This window comes from Piliocolobus tephrosceles, chromosome 1 (assembly GCF_002776525.5).
Source record: "Piliocolobus tephrosceles isolate RC106 chromosome 1, ASM277652v3, whole genome shotgun sequence".
In the NCBI taxonomy this organism is placed as follows: Eukaryota; Metazoa; Chordata; class Mammalia; order Primates; family Cercopithecidae; genus Piliocolobus; species Piliocolobus tephrosceles.
Genome location: NC_045434.1, coordinates 107515529 through 107539896, shown reverse-complemented (window position 1 = coordinate 107539896; position 24368 = coordinate 107515529). Strand labels below are relative to the sequence as shown.

Genomic DNA, 24368 nt, shown 5'->3' with positions numbered 1-24368 from the left:
GTAATTTTTAAAAATTACTATTATTTAAAGGCCAGTGTTAAATGTGTACAAAGTAGCTTAGTATAGCAGGTAAGAGCGTGGACCACTTAGATTCAACTCATGGCTTTGCTGTTTATTGGCAGTGTAATTATGACTAAGTTAACCTTTCTGTGCCTTAGTTTTCTGAGTCTGTAAAACAGGGAGATTAATAATGGATACTCACAGGGTTGCTGTGATGATTATGAGTTAACTTATAGAAAGCACTTAAAATAGAGCCTGACACATAAAAGGACTACATTAGTGCTGCTGTAGCTGCTGTGGCTTATTAGGATTTATACTGAATTAATTCTAGTGTTGTTTTTTGCTTCTTTCCCGGACTAGCATCAGAGGTGCTATACAGAGTTAGTTGTCAATGAGTAGGGGAAAAGAGTTGAATATGTTGGTTATTTAAAAATTTATAGCAGAATGTGGACATAATAGATAAGAAATTTGCAATATTTATGTATTTGGAATTTTTTTTAGAAATGAAAGGTGCTGTTTGAAGAAAAATGTAACTTTACCTACTTTTCACACTGTTCTGTTTTGAACAATGGCAGAAAACAGAGAGAGGCATTCTGAGTCATCTGACTGGATGAAGACTGTTCCAAGTTACAACCAAACAAATAGCTCCATGGACTTTAGAAGTTATATGATGAGAGATGAGACTCTGGAACCACTGCCCAAAAACTGGGAAATGGCCTACACTGACACAGGGATGATCTACTTCATTGAGTAAGCAAATGTCTCTATCTCTTCTAATGTGCCCTAACACCTTGAGGATTGCCTAAGATTTTTTTAAACCCCATTTTGGACACAAACCTTTTTCAGAAGACTCATTTCTTTTTCTTTCTTTAAAAATAGTTTTCATAAAACTGACAGTTGATTTTTAATCTGATTTAATCTGATACTTCATTTTTATTTGACTTGGATAAAGGAATAGTATATTTGACATCTGGTTTTATAAGAGCAGGAGGATTAAAAACAGTTCATCACGAACGGTGAAAAATGTAAAGAATAAAGGGTATTTTGCTTTGCTTATTAAAAAACTTTTAGGTAGATTGTCCAGCTTAATGAGGATTTCAAGAATTGTCATCATGAGTAGGAATATATTATTATCTGAATTAAATATTTTCAGTCTTTGAGTTTGATGTGTTCGGGCAGTATAGTTGAATGATGTAGGAAGAAAATATCACTTGATGTCAGAGTAATTGGTACAAACTTAAGTTCACAAAAAACACTACTTTTATGAGAAAGCACTATTAATACAGTATTCATAGAGAATACTGATTACCACATGTATTAGATCAACCCAAAATTGTATGTTGTTTGTACTAGAGAATAATATTATGCAAATAATTATTGGAAGTTTTATCATGAAGAATTTTTATGTTCTCATGTAGCTGTAATTCTCATCTTAAAGTAATTCGCCCAAAGGTAGAATATTAATGTAGTAAAGTTACAGAATATAACAATTAAATAACGGTTAAAATATTTGGGTCTGGGTACTACACTCAAAGAACATATACTCGGAAATGAATTTGTAGTGGGGATCTTGAATCTGTTTCCTTAGATACTTGCAATTCCGTCCCCTTCCAAAAGAGTGAGCGTCTTGCTATACCAAATAGGATTCTAGTTTTTAAAAGACATAGATTTTTGGATGTGTAGCGTTCTTTTTACTATAGATTGCACATTACTGATGAGGTTATGCATTTATATAAACATTCATGACCACAATTATGTAAAACAAGTACAACCAGGTGGTATATTCTTCTTTACTGACAACTTTAAGGGGTTTGTTAAGGGAAATTTAAACTTTTGACTTTCATGCTGACTTTAGAGCTAAACCCCAAAATAAGGTGTAGAGTCATTAGAAGTAGCTAAAATATCTTTGAAAACAGATTATGAGACATTTAATCTGATAGTACTTCACCTTGCAAACAGGGCTAAGTTAGTAAAGGGGAGAAGAATATATAAAAAGAAATCTTTTTATAGCTAAATATATTTAAATGGATTAAAGATCTAAACATAAGACCTGAAACTATAAAAAGGAAGAAAACACAGGGAAAAAGCTTTACGACATTGGATTTGCCAAGGACTTCTTAGATGTAACACCAAAAGCACAGGAAACAAAAGCAAAAGTAGACAAAAATGGACTACATCAAACTTTAAAATTTCTGCATAGCAAAACAAACAACAGATTGAAAAAGCAATATATAGAATAGGAGAAAATATTTATAAACCTTATATAATAAAGGGTTAATGTGTAGAATATAGTTAAATATTTGCTGCTAGATAAAGCTGTTTTGTTTGGTATAACCAATATGGTTGATCTGTATTACTGCTGCTGTTGAAAAATGCAACTGTAGGAAAATAATGTTCATATAAAATAGCCCCTATGGATATTTCTTTTCATTGGAAAATGTTGGGTAAAATTTTAGCAAATTGCCTACATCTGCTAATTTAGCAATAAAATTTTGGATCATGGGAACCTAAGTTAAGCTTTTCTCAAGTAGCAGTTTTTAGTTTGATTTAGCAAGGTATTTTCATGTTGTTGTTATTGTTATTGTTGTTTCCTGACAATCTGTGTGGCTCCTAGGCCCCTGAGTTCTCATCCCTTTCATTTTTTAAATTTTTTCTCAGCAAAAAACTTTTAAGTTTGGGGAGATTATTTCTGTAATAGCATGAGTAATATAGACTTTCTAGAAACAATCTCACTTTTTTTTACAGAAATTAGCTATTATTCGGCATAGTTAAAAAGTATTCTGACCAGGTGCAGTGGCTCATGCCTGTAATCCCAGCACTTTGGGAGGCCAAGGAGGGCGGAGCATGAGGTCAGGAGATCGAGACCATCCTGCCTAACACAACGAAACCTCGTCTCTACTAAAAATACAGAAAATTAGTCGGGCGTGGTGGTGGGCACCTGTAGTCCCAGCTACTGGGGAGGCTGAGGCAGGAGAATGATGTGAACGTGAGAGGCGGAGCTTGCAGTGAGCCGAGATCGGGCCACTGCACTTCAGCCTGGGTGACAGAGCGAGACTCCATCTCAAAAAAAATAAAAATAAAAATAAAAAAAAGTGTTTCTATTACATTCTACCAGCTAATATTATACCTGGCAATGGCTGCATAGCTCTGTAAGTAGCTTAGCAGTTAGAAAAGGTATAGAAGATATGATTAATTCCCTGAGACCTTATTGGCTTTGTTTTCTAAGAGTGGTCAAGGTACAGATTAGTGAGTTTACCTCATGTTAAACACACTCAGGAAAAATAACTTGTTTACATTCATTGTTACTAATTAATAACAGTTAATTACTTCAGTTAAGTATGACATGGTATTCCAATAATAACTTTAGGCAAGAGAATCACTTGAGCCCAGGAGTTCAAGACCAGCATGGCAACATAGCAAGGCCTCTCTACAAAAAAAATTTTTTCAGTTGTTGGGCATGGTGGCGCACCCCTGTAGTCACAGCTACTTGGGAGGCTGAAGCAGGAGGATCACTTGAGCCCGGGAAGTCAAGGCTGCAGTGAGCTGTGATCATGCCACTGCACTCCAGCCTGTGCAACAGAGCAAGACTCTATCTCAAAATAATAATAATAATAACTTTAATTTATATTTTATTCCCTTCCTTTGTATTTTCTTCCATGAGACTTGTTCTTTCTTTAATATCCTTTTATTTCAGATATTTAAACTAACACTGTTTGTCCACTAAGCAATGAGATAGTTTTGTTTGGGCATTAGTATCTGCTGCATGGTAACCTGGCCTGAAACTAACTGACTATGACATATAATGAAATTAAACAGATACTGCTCTCTAAAGTCATCTTTGGCCTATATCATAACATGAAGCCAGGAGCAGGATATTTTTGTTCTTCCCTTTTTTCCCTGTGTGGATCGTGCTGATGAAAACTTAGTTTTGTAGAGCAGAATTTATACCTGTTGCTTTTACTTGCATGTGGCAGAAACAGCCACTTTAAAACTCTTTATTTTATTCTCTTTTATTTTAAAGAGTCCCTGATGGCTGGGGCTCTATCTGATTGTTTATTTATCTTTATATTCCAACTCCCAGCACAGTACCTACATAGCACAGGCATGCAAGAAATATAGTACTTTTTGAAGGGAAGGAGGAAGGAGTTTAGCCAGTGAGCAAACAAGGTTTTCAGTGTAGTATTGCTGGCTAGATAATGCACTGTATGTGGCTGTGTGCCCACCTTTTGAAACATTTTTAACTGCTTAAATAGTGTCTGTTATTCCATACTTGGCATTTTAGGCCTTCTCTAAAGTCTTGATTCTCAAGTTAGTGCCTTAGCATTACCATTCCTTTATGGAAATTTTGAAGTAGACTGAGAACAATAGGGTTAATGAATGAATCTGAGGAATACAAATGGTGCTCTAGGAGATTAATGTTCAACCATCATATACCTTTTAGTCACTTTTAATCTTTACTTTTGAAATAATTTTCTCCTCCTTTATTTTACTGTTTCTAATTAAAATTTTTATTCTACAGCCACAATACCAAGACAACCACCTGGTTGGATCCTCGTCTTTGTAAGAAAGCCAAAGCCCCTGAAGACTGTGAAGATGGAGGTAGAGATTCAGAAACTTATTCTATCATACTTATTCTCTTAATCCTTTCTTGCTCTTTTTGCTCCAGTAATGGGTTTTCCAAAACCCTAAACAAACCATAATGTACACAAGCAAAAAAGCAGTGGGTGGATATCATAATCAACTGACTGTGGTAATTATGTCATTACATCTAACTTTATGAGAGATTTCATTTCTTTTTCAGGATTACCTAACTCTCTATAAAAACAACGACAACAACAACAATAAAATACATTTGCCCTTTCGTTGACATCTGTCCTGAAGACAGACTTTTAAAATTCTAAATAAATATTTAAAAATTAGGCACATCCTCAACCATAAGCTAGTTTTATCATGTCTTTTGAAGTTTTTAAAGTAAACTTAATTTAGTATACATTACAGTAGATATGCAAGTATCTATAGCTATTCCTTAGCCATTTACAGCAGCAGTAGAAATTCAATGAAAGTCTTTAATATAGGCCCCACACATATACACACTTACTTTTTACTGCTTAAAGGAAAAATTATTTCTCTAAGAATCATCAGATAATAGCACTTATCTGTCTTATATATTATAGATTACATTTAACAGTATAGTTTTGAGCTGGGTGTGGTGGCACATACCTGTAGTCCTAGCTATATGGGGAGCTGAAATGGGAAGATTTCTTGAGCCCAAGAGTTTGAGATCACAGTGAGCTGTGATCATGCCGCTGCACTCCAGCCTGGGCGACAGAGAGACCCTGTCTCTAAAAACTCATGAATAAACAAAGTTTTAAAAAGAGTAGAGTTCTGTAAATAAGTATAGAATTTATTCCATCCAAAATTGTTTGCGATGTCAAAAATGAATAAAATTTGCATTTGTTTTGTATTACTAATCAGAAACTATGTATTAATTGGTTTTTAAAAATAAGTGGCATAAAATGAGGCTCACAGTAGTCCTCCTTGTATTGAAGTCCAATCTATAAAAAGAAATTAAACAGAATTTCCACATATATTGTTCAGCATGATTATAAGGGTTATTAAGAGTATTCTAGGAAGAAGCAATCGGAAAATGGAATTGTTTAAAATTCTCTCTACAATGGCATCAAAAAAGTTAGATAGCTTGGAACATATCTTCTGAACAGTGTGCAAGTTCTCAACACTAAAAACTACAAAACATAATTGAAAGACATTAAGGAAGACTTAAAATAATTGACAAGAGGCTGGGCATGGTGGCTCATGCCTGTAATCACAGGCAAGGTGGATGGATCACTTGAGCCCAGGAGTTCAAGACTAGCCTGGGCAATAGGGCGAAACCTGTCTCTACTAAAAATACAAAAACTCAACGGGTGTCGTAACATGCACCTGTAGTCCCAGCTGCTCGGGAGGCTGAGGTGAGAAGATCGCTTGAGCCCAGGAGGTTGAGGCTGCTGTAAGCCGTGATCATGCCACTGCACTCCAGCCTGGGTGACAGAGTAAGACCCTGTCTCAAAATACTGCTATGAATACCTCTATGCACACAAAGTAGAAAATCTAGAGGACTAGATAAATTCATGGAAACGTACAACCCTCCTAGCTTAAATCAGGAATAAATAGAAATCCTGAACCAATAACTAGCAGTGAGATTGAATCAGTAATTTTAAAATTGCCAACAACAACAAAAAGCCCAAGGCCAAATGGATTTACAGCCAAATTCTACCAGACAGTCAAAGAATAATTGGTATCAATCCTACTGAAACTATTCCAAAAGATTGAGAAAGAGGGAATGCTGTCTAACTCTTTCTATGAAGCCAGTATCACCATGATACCAAAACCAGGAAAGGACATAACAAAAAAATAAAACTACAGACCAGTATCCCTGATGAACATGGAAAGAAAGACCCCAGAAGCAAGTGCAACAAAAACAAAAATAAATGGGGCCTTTTATAAACAAAAAAGCTTCTACGCAGCAAAAGAAATAATCATAAGAGGAAACTGACAACCTTCAGAATGGGAGAAAATATTTGCAAATTATGCATCCAACAAAGGACCAATATCCAGAATCTACAAGAAACTCAAACAAATCAGAAAAATTAATAAATAAAACCCACCAAATAATGCCACCAAAAAGTAAAAAGTAGACAAATTACATGAATTGACATATCTCAAAAGAAGATATACAAATGGCCAACAAACATATGAAAAAAAAATGCTCAGCATAACTAATCATCAGGGAAATGTAAATTAAAACCACAATGAGATACCACCTTATTCCAGCCAGAGTGGCTATCATTAAAAAGTCAAAAAGCAATAGATGTTGGCATGGGTGTGGTGAAAAGAGAACACTTATACACTGCTGGTTGGAATGTAAATTAGTACAGCCTCTATGGAAAACAGTATGGAGCATTCTTAAAGAACTAAAATTAGATCTACCATTTGATCCAGGAATCCCACTCGAGGGTACCTATCCAAAGAAAAAGAAGTCATTATATCAAAAACTCACCGGCTTATGTATGTCTATCATAGCATAATTCATAATTGCAAACATATGGAACCAACTTAGGAACCAACCTAAGTACCCATCAAATGATGAGTGGATAAATAAAATGTGGTATTGCCAGGTGTGGTGGCTCACACTTGGAATCCCAATACTTTGGGAGGCTGAGGTGGGCAGATCACAAGGCCAAGAGATCAAGACTATCCTGGCCAACATGGTGAAACCCCATCTCTACTAAAAATACAAAAATTTGCTGGGCATGGTGGTGCACGCCTGTAATCCCAGCTACTCAGGAGGCTGGGGCAGGAGAATCACTTGAACTCGAGAGGTGGAGGTTGCGGTGAGCCGAGATCATATCACTGCACTCCAGCCTGGTGACAGAGCGAGACTCCATCTCAAAAAAAAATAAAAAGAAGAAAAGATAATGTGGTACATATATATACCATGAAATACTACTCAGCCATGAAAAAGAATGAAATAATGTCTTTTGCAGCAACTTGGATGGAGCTGGAGGCCATTATTCTAAGTGACTCAGTAATGGAAAACCAAATACTATATGTACTCACTTATAAGTGGGAGCTAAGCTATGGGTAAACAAGTATGTACCAAGTATGGGTGATGAGTGCACTAAAATCTCAGACTTCACCACTATACAATTCATCCATGTAACTAAAAACCACTTATACCCCAATATAAATATACATATATATATTATATGATATATGTAATATTTTTATATATAGTAAAATAAAATATACTGACAATACTGAAGATTAATGAGATTTTAGAGCAACTAGCGTTTTCATTTATTGTGAGTGGGGACACAAAATTACCTGAACGTTTTTTAGAACTTTTGACAGTTTCCTATGAAGTAATATCTAAAGAGAAATGAAAACATATGTTCCCCAAAAGACTTAACTAGAATGATTATGACAGCCTTTCTCTTAATAGCTCAAACCTGGAAACATCCCAAATATCTATCAAGAAGAGAATGGATAAACCATTTGTGGTATATTCATGCAGTAAAATACTACTCATGAGTCAAAAGAAAAAAGTGTTGATAACACTCAACAACATGGATGAGTCTCAGAAACATGTTGTAAAAGAAGCCAGACACCAAAGAGTAGGTTCTCAATTATTCATTATTTAAAGCTTAAGAACAGGCACAACTCATGTGTGGTAATAGAAATCAGAAAATGACTGGGGAGAGTAAAAGTGGGGTAAAGTGAGATAATTCCCCGGAATGCTGTATTCTCCATCTCAATTGAGGTGACAGTTACACAGGCATATCCAATTGCCAAAACTCACTTTTTGTAATTGAACAAGCACTAGATTTTTTTTTCCCCCAAGACGGGGTCGTGCTCTGTCGTCCAGGCTGGAGTGCAGTGGCACAATCTTGGCTTACTGCAACCTCTGCCTCCCAGTTTCAAGTGATTCTTCTGCCTCAACCTCCCAAGTAGCTGGGACTATTGGCAGGTGCCACCACGCCCAGCTAATTTTTGTATTTCTAGTAGAGACAGGGTTTCACCATACTGGCCAGGCTGATCTTGAACTCCTGACCTTGTGATCCGCCTGCCTCGGCTTCCCACAGTTCTAAGATTATAGGCATTAGCCACTGCACCCAGCCAGATTTTTTTTTTTTTTTACCATTAAAAGGGCACTTAAGAGTTGTGCATTTTATTGTTTGTAAATTATACCTCAATTATTATTCTTTTTTTGAGATGGAGTCTCTCTCTGTCGCCCAGGCTGGAGTGCAGTGGCGCAATCTCCACTCACCGCAGCCTCTTCCTCCTGGGTCCATAGTAAGTTCCTTCTTATGGTGAAATCAGCCATTCTAAAGGCAAAGTAGAATATATAATACTATAGAAGTTGACTTTTTGATTGTGAACATGGCATTTGTCTTCTAGAGCATGTCCCTTTTACTGCCTTCCATTCTTTTTTCTGGTCCCTAATTGTTTCAGTTCAGTTTTCTGCCTTTTCTTGTTTTCTTTTGTAGAAAATATTTGTTCTCATATACTATAGCCTGCCCCATTATCAAAATCTCTAGTATTGTCCTTTGTTCTGAATTATATTTCTGTTTCCTCTTGCTTTTGAGTCTTTGTTTTGATTTCCCTACTAATACTTCAAATAAGCTTATTTAAAACTAAATTGACAACTTTCTCCTCACACCACCCCGTCCCTCTTTCTGTCATGTAGGTACTATTCTCATAATGATCTATGCCAAAATCTTTGCAATTATTTTTACCTGTTCCTCTCTTCTTACTCTACTTCCTGATTTAGTTTTCACGTCCTGTTGCTTTTTCTTTTTTCTCTTTTTGCCAATATATTATTATGCAAAAGTTTCAACATATAGGAAAATGAAAAGAATCTTACAGTGAACATACATATGCCCACCACTAAGATATTACAATTAACATTTTGCTACATTTGCTTCTTCACGTGATTATTTATTTATTCTTTCTCTATCTGTGCTTTTTCTTTTATATCTTCCTTTCCATTCTCCTAATCACTACACACTTGGATTATTCTTGGTCTTTCTTCCTCCAGTTATTTCTCTCTGTTTAACATATCTTTTATGCCAGTGGTTTCCAAAATGATCGTACTCAAACTATTCACTGGTAACCAGTAGAAAATATTAGAACTAATTTTTCATAATGTTGTTACTGAAAGAAAAAGAAACAAACTAAGCTTCACTACTATTTTACATACAGATTGGTAATGGCATTCTTACTGATTCCAAGTGTCGGATTATCACAGACTCTAACCAGAGTGCCTTGAGGGAGGAATGGGTGTGACACCTTTGCTCTTTTTTCAAGGACACTGTGAAATTTTACAGTTGATTTGTGCCCAGTTAAGTGGATTTATAGACTAGTTATATAGTTTTTAAACCAACCTCACATAAAATGTCACTTTAAAAGATTTCTACAGAAACACTACTGATTGAAGATAATACAAATATGCAAACCCAGACTAATAGCAAGAAAGTGGAAGAGCTGATACTGTTTGTGTGCCATATATGACCATATATGAGCTTTTTTCAACTTCGTCAAGGTAAAAGTCATAATTGTTTAATCACCTCCTTTAAAAACATCTATTTTTGTATATGTTTTATTATATATATATTAGAAGAGGGGCAGATGTCAGATTTTTTACTAAAAAAGCTGCATGATTAAAAAACCTTGGAGATACTATGTAAGACCAAATTAATCTTTCTAAAACTAATTTTCTAACTGTCTCTCCCTTGCTGTCCATTGTCAGCAGAATAAAGTCCAGACTTCTTGGTTAAGTATTAAAGATTTTTTATAATTGAATCATATTCCATATTTATTTTTCAAAGTATTCTCATGTCATAAATCTGACATGTTTTTTGTCTTTGCCATATACCCATTTCTTCTGCCAGGAACCAGTCTTGTTTCCAGTGTCTACCTGGCTCATACCTATTATCCTTCTAAGCTCCAGTCTAAAGTATAATTTCTTTGTAGCCCCTTCTGTCATTTTCTTGCAAGTCAGAAGTAGATGTTGTCTCCTCTGTGCTCAGTAGTACCATATGACATGTCTCTCTTGTGACACTTACATTGCATTGTAACTAGATACCACACTCAGAGTAGTGATTTTTGACACATTCATCTGTATATCCTTTCAGTAGAGACTTGAATGTTTGAAAAGAGGGAATAAAGGAAAGGAGGGAAGAAGGGAAAAGGAAGAGAAAGAAAGGGAAAAAAGGAAAGAAGCTACTCTATCCTCTAGATTATTTTGGTCGCCCTTTTGGAAATACTGTTTAATCCCTATGAGGCTTTGAGGGGCCAATAAATAATAAGCCTGTCTTCATTCACCAGTTTGTAGTCAATAGAGAAATAAGACACCAGAGACAGACAGATGAAGTCAGAATTCCAGTGAATAAATGTTAGCCCTGCATGTACATGGCCTTGCTGTTATTTTATCCCTGCAGGAGGGAGACATAAATACTTAGTCTTTGGCCTGTGTGTTCAACTGCAAGCCTACTCCCAATGGGCAGACATGGCAGAGAACAGACCAGAATACACCTCTGCAGGCAGGCTGTTAACCAAAACTGAGAGAACTCAAGAGTCCCTGAGGCAAGCATATTGAGTACATTGTGTAAAACTCCCCAGTCAGATAAGACATTCTTTCTTCCTTGGGGAAGAAAGTGAGGTGGCTCCGAGAAACTGGAAACATTCTTCCCATTCTTTATTCTCTAAGGAATTTGAATAATTGGATGAAATTTCCCCCTAGTGCTCTTTACATTAAGGCTGAACATGTGTCTTAGTTGACCCAGGACTAACCCAGCTTATTCCCATTGTCCCAGCATAATTGTTAATAGTATCCCCTTTTATTCTCAAAAGTGGACAGTACATTTTATGATCATCCTAAGTATATTTTTCTTAAAATAGAACGATCAAAATTGCATTCGGTATTCTAGGAATGTTTGAAACTCTTTAATAAGGGCTATTCTCCTATCTACACACTGGGTACACTTTTTTAACATTGCCTATACTGATCTTGGGGGGAGCCTACAATTTAGAACATCGAGTCTATCTGTTTTACGCTCAGCCAGACTTTACCACTTTCTCTCTACAGTTTGTCTCCCCACTCAGTAGGGGGAAAATAGCCCCACAGAAGACTATTTTCAGGATGAACTATATCTGATTCACATTAGTATTCTCTGCAGTACTTTGCACAGAGTAGATGCTGAAAATAGAAGAATAATATTTTAAATGTAGGTTTTATAGTTTAAGATATTGTTTACATTCTGCTGAACATTTAAGATCTTCTAGAAAGACCTTACAGTTTCTAAAACATGTCCTTTTCTTCCCAGTCTTCTGATATTCTGAACCCAGCTGTGTATTCAAATACAGTGTAAGGACACAGCTTGAACAGCTTGGTTTAATTGATGTACATTTTATCTTCTATTCAAATAAAATAGTGCTTTGTTTAGGTAGTTGTCTTGAAAATACAACATAAAATACATCCATTTTACCCTCAACCCATCCCATTTCTCTTATGATGAAAGAAAGGTTAAATTTTTGCTAAAGGCAGCTTACAAATGTATTGAATGTTGATATTTCAGAGCTTAGAGAGTGATAAAAAAATTATCAACGGAATAGAGCTCCACCATGAGAAAACAATTGTAATTCTTACATTTAAACAAGAAAAATCCTATTTTGGGAAGAGGAAAGAAAGATAAATTCATGTAATTTAGAACCAACCAGCTGCTTGATGTGCCCAAAATAGTTTTGTCTTTTGAAATAGCTTTTTAGGGGAATACTTTGGCTTCATACACAGGAAAAGATGGTTAGGTTAGGTCTTTCCTGTATCAAAAATAAACACATTTTCTCTTGGCCCTATAGTTTTTATACTATCTTTTTCACAAGCAAATTTTTGTTTTAAGTCATGTATTCTTAAGGACTCTACCTCTTATTTTTCTCTCCAGTTACTACAATATTCTGACTTTTGCCTCTTACCTTTTCAGGGTTACCAGTAAGCTACTGATTTTACAGACTCTTTTTAGCCCTTATCTTTATGCCTAACAGCTTTACAAAGCATTTTTTAATGCTGACCATGCCCTTCCTCTTCTGTTTTCTTTTATACCATTCCCCCTGATGATCCTTACTTTCTCCATCTGCCCCTTAAAGTGTCAGTGCGCCTAAGGTTCTGTTCTTCACCTTTCTCTGCTCAGTTTATCTAGGTAATCATGTCTGCTGTCATAGCTTTTACTACAATGTCTCTCAAATCTTTATCTTCTTTTATTTCTCTTTTGAGTACCAGGTTCATATGGCCAAGAGCTTGTTATTTATCTCTACCAGGATGTTCTACAGATCACTCAAATGTAACACCTTCCCTTCCTGCCTTCAGCAGATGATATGACATCCCCCCAGCTGCTTGAGCCAAAAAGTGGTTGTCATCCTCACCCTTTCCTCACTCCTCTTTGTTGCAGTTAACTTCCAAGTTCTATCAATTCTGACTTTTAAAAACCTGCCATTCGGGCGGATCACGAGGTCAGGAGACCAAGACCGTCCTGGCCAACATGGTAAAATCCTGTCTCTACTAAAATACAAAAAATTAGCTGGGCGTGGTGCCATGGGCCTGTAGTCCTAGGTACCCGGGAGACTGAGGCAGGGGAATCACTTGAAACAGGGAGGCAGAGGTTGCAGTGAGCCTAGATCGCGCCACTGCACTCCAGCCTGGCGACAGAGCAAAACTCCATCTCAAAAAATAAATAAATAAAAGCCTGCCATTTCTTGAGTGTCCATTGGTGGTAGACACATTACTAGGCACTTTTTACATATTATCTGTCTTGTAAATTCCTCTAAATCCACATTAAATCCTAATTTCTATTCCCATAGCCATTTTCATAATTATTCTTTTTTTTTTTTTTTTTTTTTTTTGACTCTCACTCTGTTGCCCAGGCTAGAGTGCAGTGATGAGATCTCAGCTCACTGCAACCTCCGCTTCCCAGGTTTGAGCAATTCTCCTGCCTCAGCCTTCTGAGTAGCTGAGATTACAGGAACCCACCACCACGCCCGGCTAATTTTTATATTTTTAGTAGAGATGGGGGTTTCACCATGTTGCTCAGGCTGGTCTCAAACTCCTGACCTCAAATGATTCGCCCACATCAGCCTCCCAAAGTGCTGGGATTACAGGTGTGAGTCACTGCGCAGGCCTATCTTCATAATTATTCAATATATGTTTGATAATGTATCACTTCCATGCTACAAGAGCCAGAAACCTGGGAATCATCTTTGCCTCTTTCCTCCCTTCCCTTCCTCAATCCTCATGGTAGTCATTAAGTTCTATTACTTTACCTTCTTTGTCTTATTATCCATTCTACTACCCCTGCCTTAGTTCCAGTCTTCACAAGTTCTTAGGCAGTCTATTAGTGTTTATCTTGTCTGCCTTTATTCTCATTGCACACCATCTATTTCGTCCTTTGTTACCTCCTTTGTTACCACTGCCCATAATCTTTTTCAAGTATAAATTAAATCATGTGACAGTTCACTTTAATCAATTCTCCATCATCATCAAAATAAAGATCAAACTTCTCAACACAGCACTCTGAGAATGTTGTAATTTGGTGCTTGTTCATAAAATTCATTTCTCTTTGCATACAACTTTCATTCTAGTTTACCAAATTATTTGTAATTATGGAAAAATACCAAGCATTCTTAATACCTCAATGCCCTTTCATATTTCTGGAATCATCTCCCTCTCCCTAATCCCAACTTTTTAATTAATTAACTTATTTTTTTGACTCGTTCTATCACCAGGCTGGAGTGCAGTGGCACGATCTTGGCTCACTGCAACCTCCGCCTCCTGGGTTCAAGCGATTCTCCTGCCTCAGCCTCCCGAGTAGCTGGGACTACAGGTGTGTACCACCACACCCAGCTAATTTTTGTATTTTTAGTAGAGACGGGGTTTCACCATGTTGGCCAGGATGGTCTTGTTCTCTTAACCTCGTGATCCACCTGCTTCAGTCTCCCAAAGTGCTGGGATTACAGGTGTGAGCCAACTTATCTTTAAAGACTGCTTAAACATCACCTTTTAGAAGGCTTTCCTGATAGCAGTCTTACCAGGCAATTGGTGTTATTCCTCTGTACTCCCCCAAAAAGATCATGTTTATCTTCATCTTATCATTTATCTCTTCTGTCTTCCTGTCTAGACTGTAAACTCCTTGAAGTCAAGAACTGGGTTATATTTCTAATTTTTATTTCTGCATAAGGATGATGGGGAGAGGAGGATGAGAAGGGAGAAAGGAAAAAAGAAATAAAATAAATAAATGAATGGATCCACTAAGTAGTGTATAAAATTGCTAGGTATTTTAGTCTTGATTTTTATTACCTTCATTTTAAATGAACAAATAATAGCCACTTCTTTATTAATTTTCCCTGCATGCAAAAAAAAAGAAAAAACTTGCTAATGGTATCAGTAGTAAAGGTTTAAAATTAATAAAATAACCCAGAAGATAAATGGCTGCATTTGTTTACCCTCCTAAAGAAAGGACTGTTAAAGTTGCTAATTACCTTGAGTGTTAACTAAAATGCTAAATTAACTTTCAAGTTAACATTAAAATATATTTATGTTGATCTTTTGTCCTTATTAACTATTAGTACATCCCTTTTAGTGAATTTTTCAGATATCAAATGGACTACTTCAGCTGTTTCTATAGTCCTTAATTTCTCCAAACTTCTCTAAAGACAAAACGTAGGTCTACTTTGGTACATCTGTAGGATTCATCGTTACTCAGCTCTATTCAGTTCCCATGCTATTTCAAGAAAATTTCTTTTAAAGAAAAAAAAATATTTTTCATGGAAGATCCATAACTGTTATAGTGCAGTTTTACAGATATATTCCAAAAAAAAGTACTCTTATCCATGAAACAGTTGTTTATATAATATATAAAATATTATATCTATTTGATAGATTTGCTTCATAGCTAAGGAGGATTAAAGTAAACTAAAGTACATCTCAGTTCTTTTTAATGTTTTGTTCTCTTCTCACATATTTCAACTATTTTAATATTTCATTTGTTCTCATCTTTCCCACCTCAGACATTTCAACCAGGTCCTTCAAAGGAAAAACACAAAAACTCATCAAACTTTGAAACCACCAATCTATATATATGCAGAAAAGTATGGTAGAGAAATGGGGTAGGGGTAATTTGGAGGTTTTCACCAGGTGGCTAGTCATCTGTTCTTTTCTTATATTCTGAATGCAGAACAATAATTTTTCTTAGAGTAAAACAGTATAGCTTGTCAAGCTTATTATAGTGGAATTTTTACTTACAAAGTTGGTATGTCATAACTGAGGCTAAATGTTACAAAACTAATAAGTCTTGTGATACTTTCTAAACCTGTTTGCTGTCCAGTGTACTTTTTGTGTGTGCGTCCTTCAGCATAGCAGAAGCACTCTTAAGAGAAATTGAAAATGAAAGCGTGGGACATCATAGTGTACAACTGTGGACTTAAAAAAAAATTATTTTTTGCTCAACTGCTATATAAAATGGATAGGACTAGAACCACCTGCTAGGAACATTCCTCCCAACTTAATCCAATAAGATGGTTCTTCAGAAACCCTAACTTTACAAGGAATGCAGACAAAGTGGGAGGGAAAAGATTCACATTCACATTGAAAAGCTCAGGTCAGTTCACGTTGAAAGGCTAGAGATTTTTTTTAACTTCCAGAAATTCAGCTACCTTCAGTATTTCTGGTTATATTTTATTGCTCAATTACTGAGATTTAGTAAGATATAAAAATGCTATGTAAGATATTTGCTATTCACAAATACAGATTACACAAAGCACTGTGGTAGTTAGATTAGTGTTCCTTCAGATACTCAGATCCTGTTCACCAAGAGAAAGCAGGTACTTTTGTAGGTTTTAAGCAAATCTAGATTGCTCACTTGAAATGGCAAAAGTCTAAGACTAGAGTTGCCTTTGAGGAGAAGTGGGTCCAAACATAGCATCAAAAATGACTATGTATAATAGTAAAAAACTGAACAGGCACCTGCTTCTTATGTTGGACTACAGGGTACGTATGTCTCATGTCAGCATGATCAAGGTTTTTAAATGAAAGAAATATACAGTAATTTGTATTAGCATTTTTATGGCTTGTGGTTCATATAAACACCTTTTTGTTTAATGCCATCTTCTGTTCTGGGCTTCTAATGCTTGCTGAAATTCTCACTGGCTGGGGAAAAAGCCACTCAGACTTAAATTGTGTTTGTTCCTTGGAAGTGAGCCCTCAGCTTTTTGACTCCCAAATATTAGTATAATTAAATAATAAATTCACTCACTGGTGAATTATTTTCTGTCAATTTTGAATCTCGCATTTCACTCAATTTTATTTATTTACAGAGCTTCCTTATGGCTGGGAGAAAATAGAGGACCCTCAGTATGGGACATACTATGTTGAGTAAGTTTGTTACCTCAGTTAATATTCTCCCAAATGTTTTCCTTTCAGCATATAGCTTTAGAGAATACTGGATACAGCACTTTATGCTTCTATGATCCCACTGTTGAGTTTTTCAACTAGAGGTATGAAAAGGTAGAGGCAGTGAGCATGTACTACATTGACCCTGGGCTTCCCGGAAGTTGGCTTTGAATTTCTAAATATATTGGCCGGGCGCGGTGGCTCAAGCCTGTAATCCCAGCACTTTGGGAGGCTGAGACAGGCGGATCACGAGGTCAGGAGATCGAGACCATCCTGGCTAACACGGTGAAACCCCGTCTCTACTAAAAAAATACGAAAATCCAGCTGGGCGAGGTGGCGGGCGCCTGTAGTCCCAGCTACTGGGGAGGCTGAGGCAGGAGAATGGCATGAACCCGGGAGGCGGAGCTTGCAGTGAGCTGAGATCCCGCCACTGCACTCCAGCCTGGGTGATAGAGCGAGACTCCGTCTCAACAAAAAAAAAAAAAAAAAAAAATAAGGGGGGAAGTTGCCTAGAGGATTAGTAGCTGGAGATACTATTGTTACTAATACAGCCTCTAAATGGAAAGTCAGTTGATAGAAAACTGAAATGAGGGCAACGGACTAGATTAATTATCAAGGTAATTTCCAACACTACCACTGTATGCTTCTGAAAGCAGTGGAAGAACTTTAGGGCATTATAGCATAATTACCTAAAGTTTTGAAGCATACACCTAAAGGTGTACTCTCTTTTAAGGAGTTGTTCCAGGAAAACTTAGTATTCTTTTTAGGGGTGAAAGTTGCTTCTTAGGCAGGTGTTACAGTTAAATTTAAACATAAATATATATTGGAGAGGAGTGCCAGCACCTGCCTATGTTATAATGCCAGAGAAATTAAGCTAACGTCAATGTCTAATTTTGCCTTCTCTTTTCTTTATCTAATTGCTACATTGTTATGACCATCGGGATTGCTTTCTTTCCAGATACTTAACATTGAATTTGACCTAAAGCGTCTAGCAGCAGGCAAATAATTGTATCAGAAACATTACTATTTACCTGGAGACTAGGAGTTAAACCTGCTGCCTAGGTAGCAAAGACAAAATGTTATTATAACCTGAAAAAGTAACAAACACAAGCATCTTTAATTTTATGATTGTTTCTTAGTGTTTCAACACTTACAGGCATAAACCAATGACATTTCCTGGTAATTATCCCTAAAGTAAGCATCTCTGACTCCTGTTGCAACTGTAGTCTTTTTTTTTTTTTTTTTGAGACGGAGTCTCGCTCTGTCCACCAGGCTGGAGTGCAGTGGCGCTATCTCGGCTCACTGCAAGCTCCGCCTCCCGGGTTCCTGCCATTCTCCTGCCTCAGCCTCCGGAGTAGCTGGGACTACAGGCGCCCGCCACGGCGCCCGGCTTTTTTTTTTTTTTTTTTTTTTTTTTTTGTATTTTTAGTAGAGACGGGGTGTAGTCTTTATTCTATTGTGCAGGTTGTTACTTGAGTCACTGTGGTTAGAGGGATTTTTGGAATGACTTCTTATAATTAAAGGTGTCTTCTAAGGAAATGACTCAATTAGATTGACACTTAAGTATATAACTTCAGAATTTCAATGTCTTGGTTCCTTTGAAAGCTATGCTAATTTTGTTTCCATTGTGTTACTTAATATCTTACTGATACTGTGATGTAAAAAGTATACAGCAGCTCTTTCATTATTTTTTTCCTAAGTCATATTTTGTTAAAGGAAGAAACGACCATTTTTCACATTAAAGGAATATTTGGGGGCCAACTGAAAAGGTTTTGCAGGATTTTTTTCTTCCCCTCAAAGTTTAGTCTCTTTAAATTGGGCTCTAATCAGCTATTATTTGCCATTGACACTGCTGAACATTTCTGAGATAATGATTCTCATTCTCTTTCTTACCCATTCCAAGTGAATTTGAATACATGGTCAAAAGGTGAAAGTCATTTGCCTGTTATAAAACCTTGAGCTGAATGATTTGGTGCCCATTATGCAAAGATATAATATTAAAGCAACTTTAGGGCAAATCCTGAAGCGACCTCCTCCTAGTTGTCAGGGAGGTACATGAAATAGCCTGAATTAGAAGCAACAGCAACAGCGACATGATTTTGTATGATTGTTCCCAGAATGAGCTCATTTTACAGGAGGGTTTTGTATTAGATTAAGAAGGAGCAGACTGTACTCAAGATGCACATTAGTATGGAGTCAGCTGAGCTATGGAGTGTGGCTTGATTCCCAGATTAGTTAGGTTTTGAATCTCAACCATAGTAATCTGCAGTGAGTTTACTGATGTAGATAAAAAGCTGTTACTTGAATGGCTACTCTTTGGCTCTCTTAGTTTGTCAAACCAGATGGCACGATGATTGCTCTTGGCAGGAGCCTTATAGTAGTAACACCAACTGCAATGGTAGTTTTTCTTTGTATTTATTTTAGAGGATGGGATTCTGAAATGGATGAATTTGTTTTTTAAAATAGAATTGTTCCAAAAATATAATATGCTTATAATATGCATAAATATAAATATGTATAAGCTATAAATATGCTTATATATTTAGAAATGCGGTCTTGATTGTATTGCATTACATGTCTTTTTTAAATTAACATATAATAATTATATACATTTTGGGGGTGCATAGTGATGTTTCAGTACACATGTAGTGATTAGATCAGGGTAATGAGCATTAAATATCTTGATGCATCTAGGTGACAAAGTCAAAATATATACTTGCTTTCACAACTAAAATTTTTTTTTTTTTTTTGAGACAGAGCTTTACTCTTGTCGCCCAGGCTAGAGTGCAGCAGCACGATCTTGGCTCACTGCAACCTCCACCTCCCAGGTTGAAGTGATTCTCGTACCTCAGCCCCCGAGTAGCTGAGATTATAGGCATGTGCCACCACACCCAGCTAATTTTGTATTTTGAGTAGAGATGGGTTTTCCCCATGTTGGCCAGGCTGATCTTAAACTCCTGACCTCAAGTGATCCATCTGCCTCAGCCTCCCAAAGTGCTGGCCTCAGCCTCCCAAAGTGCTTGAATCACAGGTGTGAGCTGTCATGCCCAGCCATCTAAAATTCTTTATGAAAGAATATTTCGTTGAGATAAATTTTTAATGTCCAGATATTAGGCATAAAATTTTAATACAGATAATGTGCCACATTATGTACTAATATTTAATCATTCTTGTTTGCTATCTTTTTTTCTTTCTGATAATCTATAATATTTTCCTCTCTCATTTCCCATAGCTGGTTATATGGAAAACAAAATTTGTTGTATCTTAATAATAGTGTAGGTATAAGTAACTAAATGAAAAGGACAGTATTCTCACTTCTTTATTTTTTGATTTTTTTTTTGAGTGGCATTTTAGTCTAGATAGTCTAAGATAATGAAGATAATAACTTCCTTCAGTAAATCTTATATTCTGTTGTCAAATTTTTAGGAAAAGGATTACTCATTTGCATACTTCTACTCTCCTCTCCCACACATTACAAAGGGTATAAATACAAATTACTACTTTTTATGTTCTAATGCCTGGGTGGCAAAGTGAGTCATTCTAGCCAATGATATTAAAGTGAAAGTGAGCCAAGCTTCTTTCTGAACAGGTTTATTCTTTTCTGAGTGTCAATTTTTAGTTGTTTTTCAAAAGAATATGTAAAATATCAGTTCTTAAATAGATTTTTTAAAGTAGTTCCTAAGATTTTTATTTTCACAGAGTTAAACAGTTAACTCAATGGACAGGGTGTCCCCCTCGTATTATAAAACAGAAGCATACTTGAGTGTTACTGAAATCAGGACCCAAAGAATGTCCAGTGGCACTTACCATATTTAGATCTCTTAAACTATTTAATAAGTAACCACATCTGTTGTGGAACTAATATGCACTAGTAGCCTAAGTGATATGGAGAAAGCTAACATTCCTTTTTTTGAAGGTGGTTTTTTAAATTTTTATGTTAGTCCTTGCTGCCCATTTCTCTGCCACTACCCTTAAGGTTTGCAAATGGCAAAGCTCCAGTGTGGACAACATAGTAAGACCGTGTCTCTACAAAAAAAAATTTTTTTTAATTTACTGGGCATTGTGGCACACACCTGTGGTCACAGCTACTCAGGAGGCTGAGGTGGGAATATCGCTCGAGCCTGAGAGGTTGAGGCTGCAGTGAGCTGTGATCAGACCACTGCATTCCAGCCTGGGTGACAGAATGAGATCCTGTCTCCAAAAAAAGTAAAATAAATAAATAAAAAGGCAAAGTAAATGTTCAACTTGTGTGACTATTTATATGTACATTTTGTAATATTCAGCCTACCTAAAGACAATCATGTTCTGAAATTCTCATGAATTGGTATTTAATTGTTGGTGTTCACTTGTGTTACCTCTTTTTTTATATTTATTTTTTTGTGATGGAGTTTCACTCTTGTCGCCTGAGCTAGAGTGCAATGGCACGATCTCGGCTCACTGCAACCTCTGCCTCTTGGGTTCAAGTGAGCCTCCTCCCTCAGCCTCCCGAGTAAAGCTGGGATTACAACCATGCGCTACCACGCCGAGCTTATTTTTGTATTTTTAGTAGAGACGGGGTTTCACCATGTTAGCCAGGGTGGTCTCTATCTCTTGACCTGGTGATCTGCCTGCCTTGGCCTCCTAAAGTGCTGAGATTATAGGCATGAGCCACTGTACCCGACCTCACTTCTTATTAAAGTGGAAAACTGTAGCATATGCTGAAATATATTTGTACTATGGAAGTGTTAGAATGTGATTTCCATTGCTTCTGAATTAGACCTATTCGAGGTCCTAAACATCTTTTTTACAGCAGTTGCTTTCTTAACCAACTTCCAGTTACCTGGCTTGCCAGAAGAACAGTGATCTTTTTCTTTTGTAAAACATACTATTGCCCATAGCGTGTTGAATAGTTTTGGCTAGTCTCCTAGCGGCTAGTCTCCCCAGGTTTCGTGCTTTCTTTCACAGAGTTGTATGCATTCCAAGAGTCAGTAGTGAATGTTCCCAAATCATAAATGTCAGTTGAACCTATGTTATAATTATTCATTTAATTATGATATAATTATGAAGAAATTTAAGTGTGAAAGAGTTATTCTATACTATAATTGATCAAAGCAAGTCATTTTCTTAGTTGCTACTGAGCAGATATAGGTGAGTCAGTGGAAAAGTAATAGTAATATAATTTAAAAAGGATTCTGTACACAGATTTCTTTGAAAGTGTCTTTACAGCTTGCTTTATTTTGGAGAAACTTAAATTAAAACCCTTCTATCATTAACTGCCTTTTTTAAAAAAAATTAAATTACCAAGAACAAGTACTTCTGATTGCATCAGATAAGAAGGCTATAATTTTGAAAACCGTTATTGGCTATATTGGGTAGGTTTATGAAGAAGCTATAGTAAATATAATATCAAAAGCTTCACAGCTTGGCATCTTCTACAGGACTTTATTTAGCTGACAGAAAGCCCCACTGCTATCATCTGTCAGTCTCTCTGTGTTCCATAGCCTAAAGATACATATTTGTCCCCTAATCTATGAGGATGGAATGGTATGATAGACTGTTTAACAATATGTTACTGTTTTATTTTAAACTGAAATGTATATTTTTCTGCATTCTATAGTCACCTTAACCAGAAAACCCAGTTTGAAAATCCAGTGGAGGAAGCGAAAAGGAAAAAGCAGTTAGGACAGGCTGAAATTGGGTCTTCAAAACCAGGTAGGCATTCTTCTCAATCTTTTCTTGAAAGAATAACTTGTGAAAATTGTATACTGAGTTAATAAAAGTGAGTTTGAACTTTTTATTTCTATGACTTTGACACTAGACAAGAATGTCTAATATTTGTTACTGTAAAGATATGAATAATCTTAATAAAACATCTGAACATTATGAGAATAGTGAGATTTTTCTCAGGAGTATATAAAAAGCATGAAGTTGTTGGGAGAAGGGATTTGGGTAGCTTTTTTGTCAAGTTGAGATTTTGTTTTGAAGATTGGAATATTTCCTTATATGTTTAAGGCGAGACCAATATTAGGTCTCTGGTTCATCATTAGCTTTTCCCAAGTTAATTGCTTAAGTATGGTATCTATAACCATTGAGGATTCTTCATTAACTAATATTAATAAATAATAAATATATCAAATGATTTACCTACATCATTGAGTCTCAAGTGGGATGGTAGGTATTAGTAACGTCAGACTCACTTAGGGAGCATTTTTTAAAAATACAGATCCGGAAATTTCAATGAGCCTAGTCATGTGTATTTTGAAAACACTGCTCAGGAAGTTCTTACATTCTACTTATCCCTCCCCATCCCTTTTCCAGTCCTCATTTGTCATTAATAACCAGGGGTATATATGGTCATATTGCAGTAATCCAGTAGATTCTCCACTTCAGTTGCCCATGAGAGAAATAGTTCTTTCTTCTAGTTACTCTTCAAAAACATCATCCTCCTCCTAAAGTTTTGCATTTCGTTTAGCAAACATTTTGAGTTTAACAAATACTTTTGAGCACTGACTATATCCCCAGTGCTTTGCTAGGCACTAGGTATTCAAAAATGACTAAGAGTAAGACAGGGCTTGCCCTTAAGAGTTCACAGTCTAATATAGGAAACTGATGGTTATAATATATGGAGATAGGTGCCATCCTAGAATAGTAATTATAACGGTAAGCTGAGGAGCAGGTTTGAGTCCCAGCTGTGTAACCTTGGATACATTTCCTAAATCTCTAAATGCCCCTATTTCTTCGTATATAAAATAGGAGTAATAATGGTACCCACCTCTTAAGGTGGTTATGAGTATGTAAAATAAGAGATGTAAAGTGCCTGCAATGGTATTAAGTGTATGTTGGCTAATAAATGACAGTTTCATTGTTATTAATAGAGATGTACAAGGTACAGTGGTGGCATAACGAAGGGAGTACCCAACTCTGCTTTGGTGGAGATTGTCAAGGGGGCAGGAGAAATTTCAAAGCAGAAGAGATATGAACCGGGTCTTGAAAAGTCAGGAAAAGTTAAAGCAGGCAGACAAAAATTTTAAAGGAGTAAGAAAGCATACCAAATAGAAGGAACAGAATGTTTAAAATCATAGAAGCATGAAATGGTGTGCTGAAAGGCCAGAAAGCAAGTAGGCGTGGTTACAGCATAGGCTATTTGTAGGGTAGTAACAAGCGATGAGTTTATAGGGATAGGCAGCCATGAGAAGAGGTTGAGTATGTCACACATGTTGCTGGAATCTCAAGGAAGTTGAAGATTGAAAAATATATGTTGGATTTGACAATAGGGAGGTCATTAGTCACTCTAGCAAGAGCAAGTAGAGAGTGAAATAAAATTGCAATAGAATGAAGAAGGTATGGGAGGTGAAGACGTGGAGACAATGAGTATAACTATTTTCATAGCTTT

General features: G+C 36.3%; 1 protein-coding gene across 1 annotated transcript in view; it reads left to right on the top strand.

Moving 5' to 3' along the window:
* Nucleotides 1–24368, top strand: part of MAGI3 (membrane associated guanylate kinase, WW and PDZ domain containing 3) — a 290328-nt gene that overhangs the window by 205453 nt on the left and 60507 nt on the right. Inside the window, exons 5-8 of the mRNA XM_026456708.2 lie at nt 576–750; nt 4520–4599; nt 16921–16978; nt 22593–22687. Coding sequence (XP_026312493.1) covers nt 576–750; nt 4520–4599; nt 16921–16978; nt 22593–22687 — 408 coding nt within the window. The remainder of the gene's footprint in view (nt 1–575; nt 751–4519; nt 4600–16920; nt 16979–22592; nt 22688–24368) is intronic.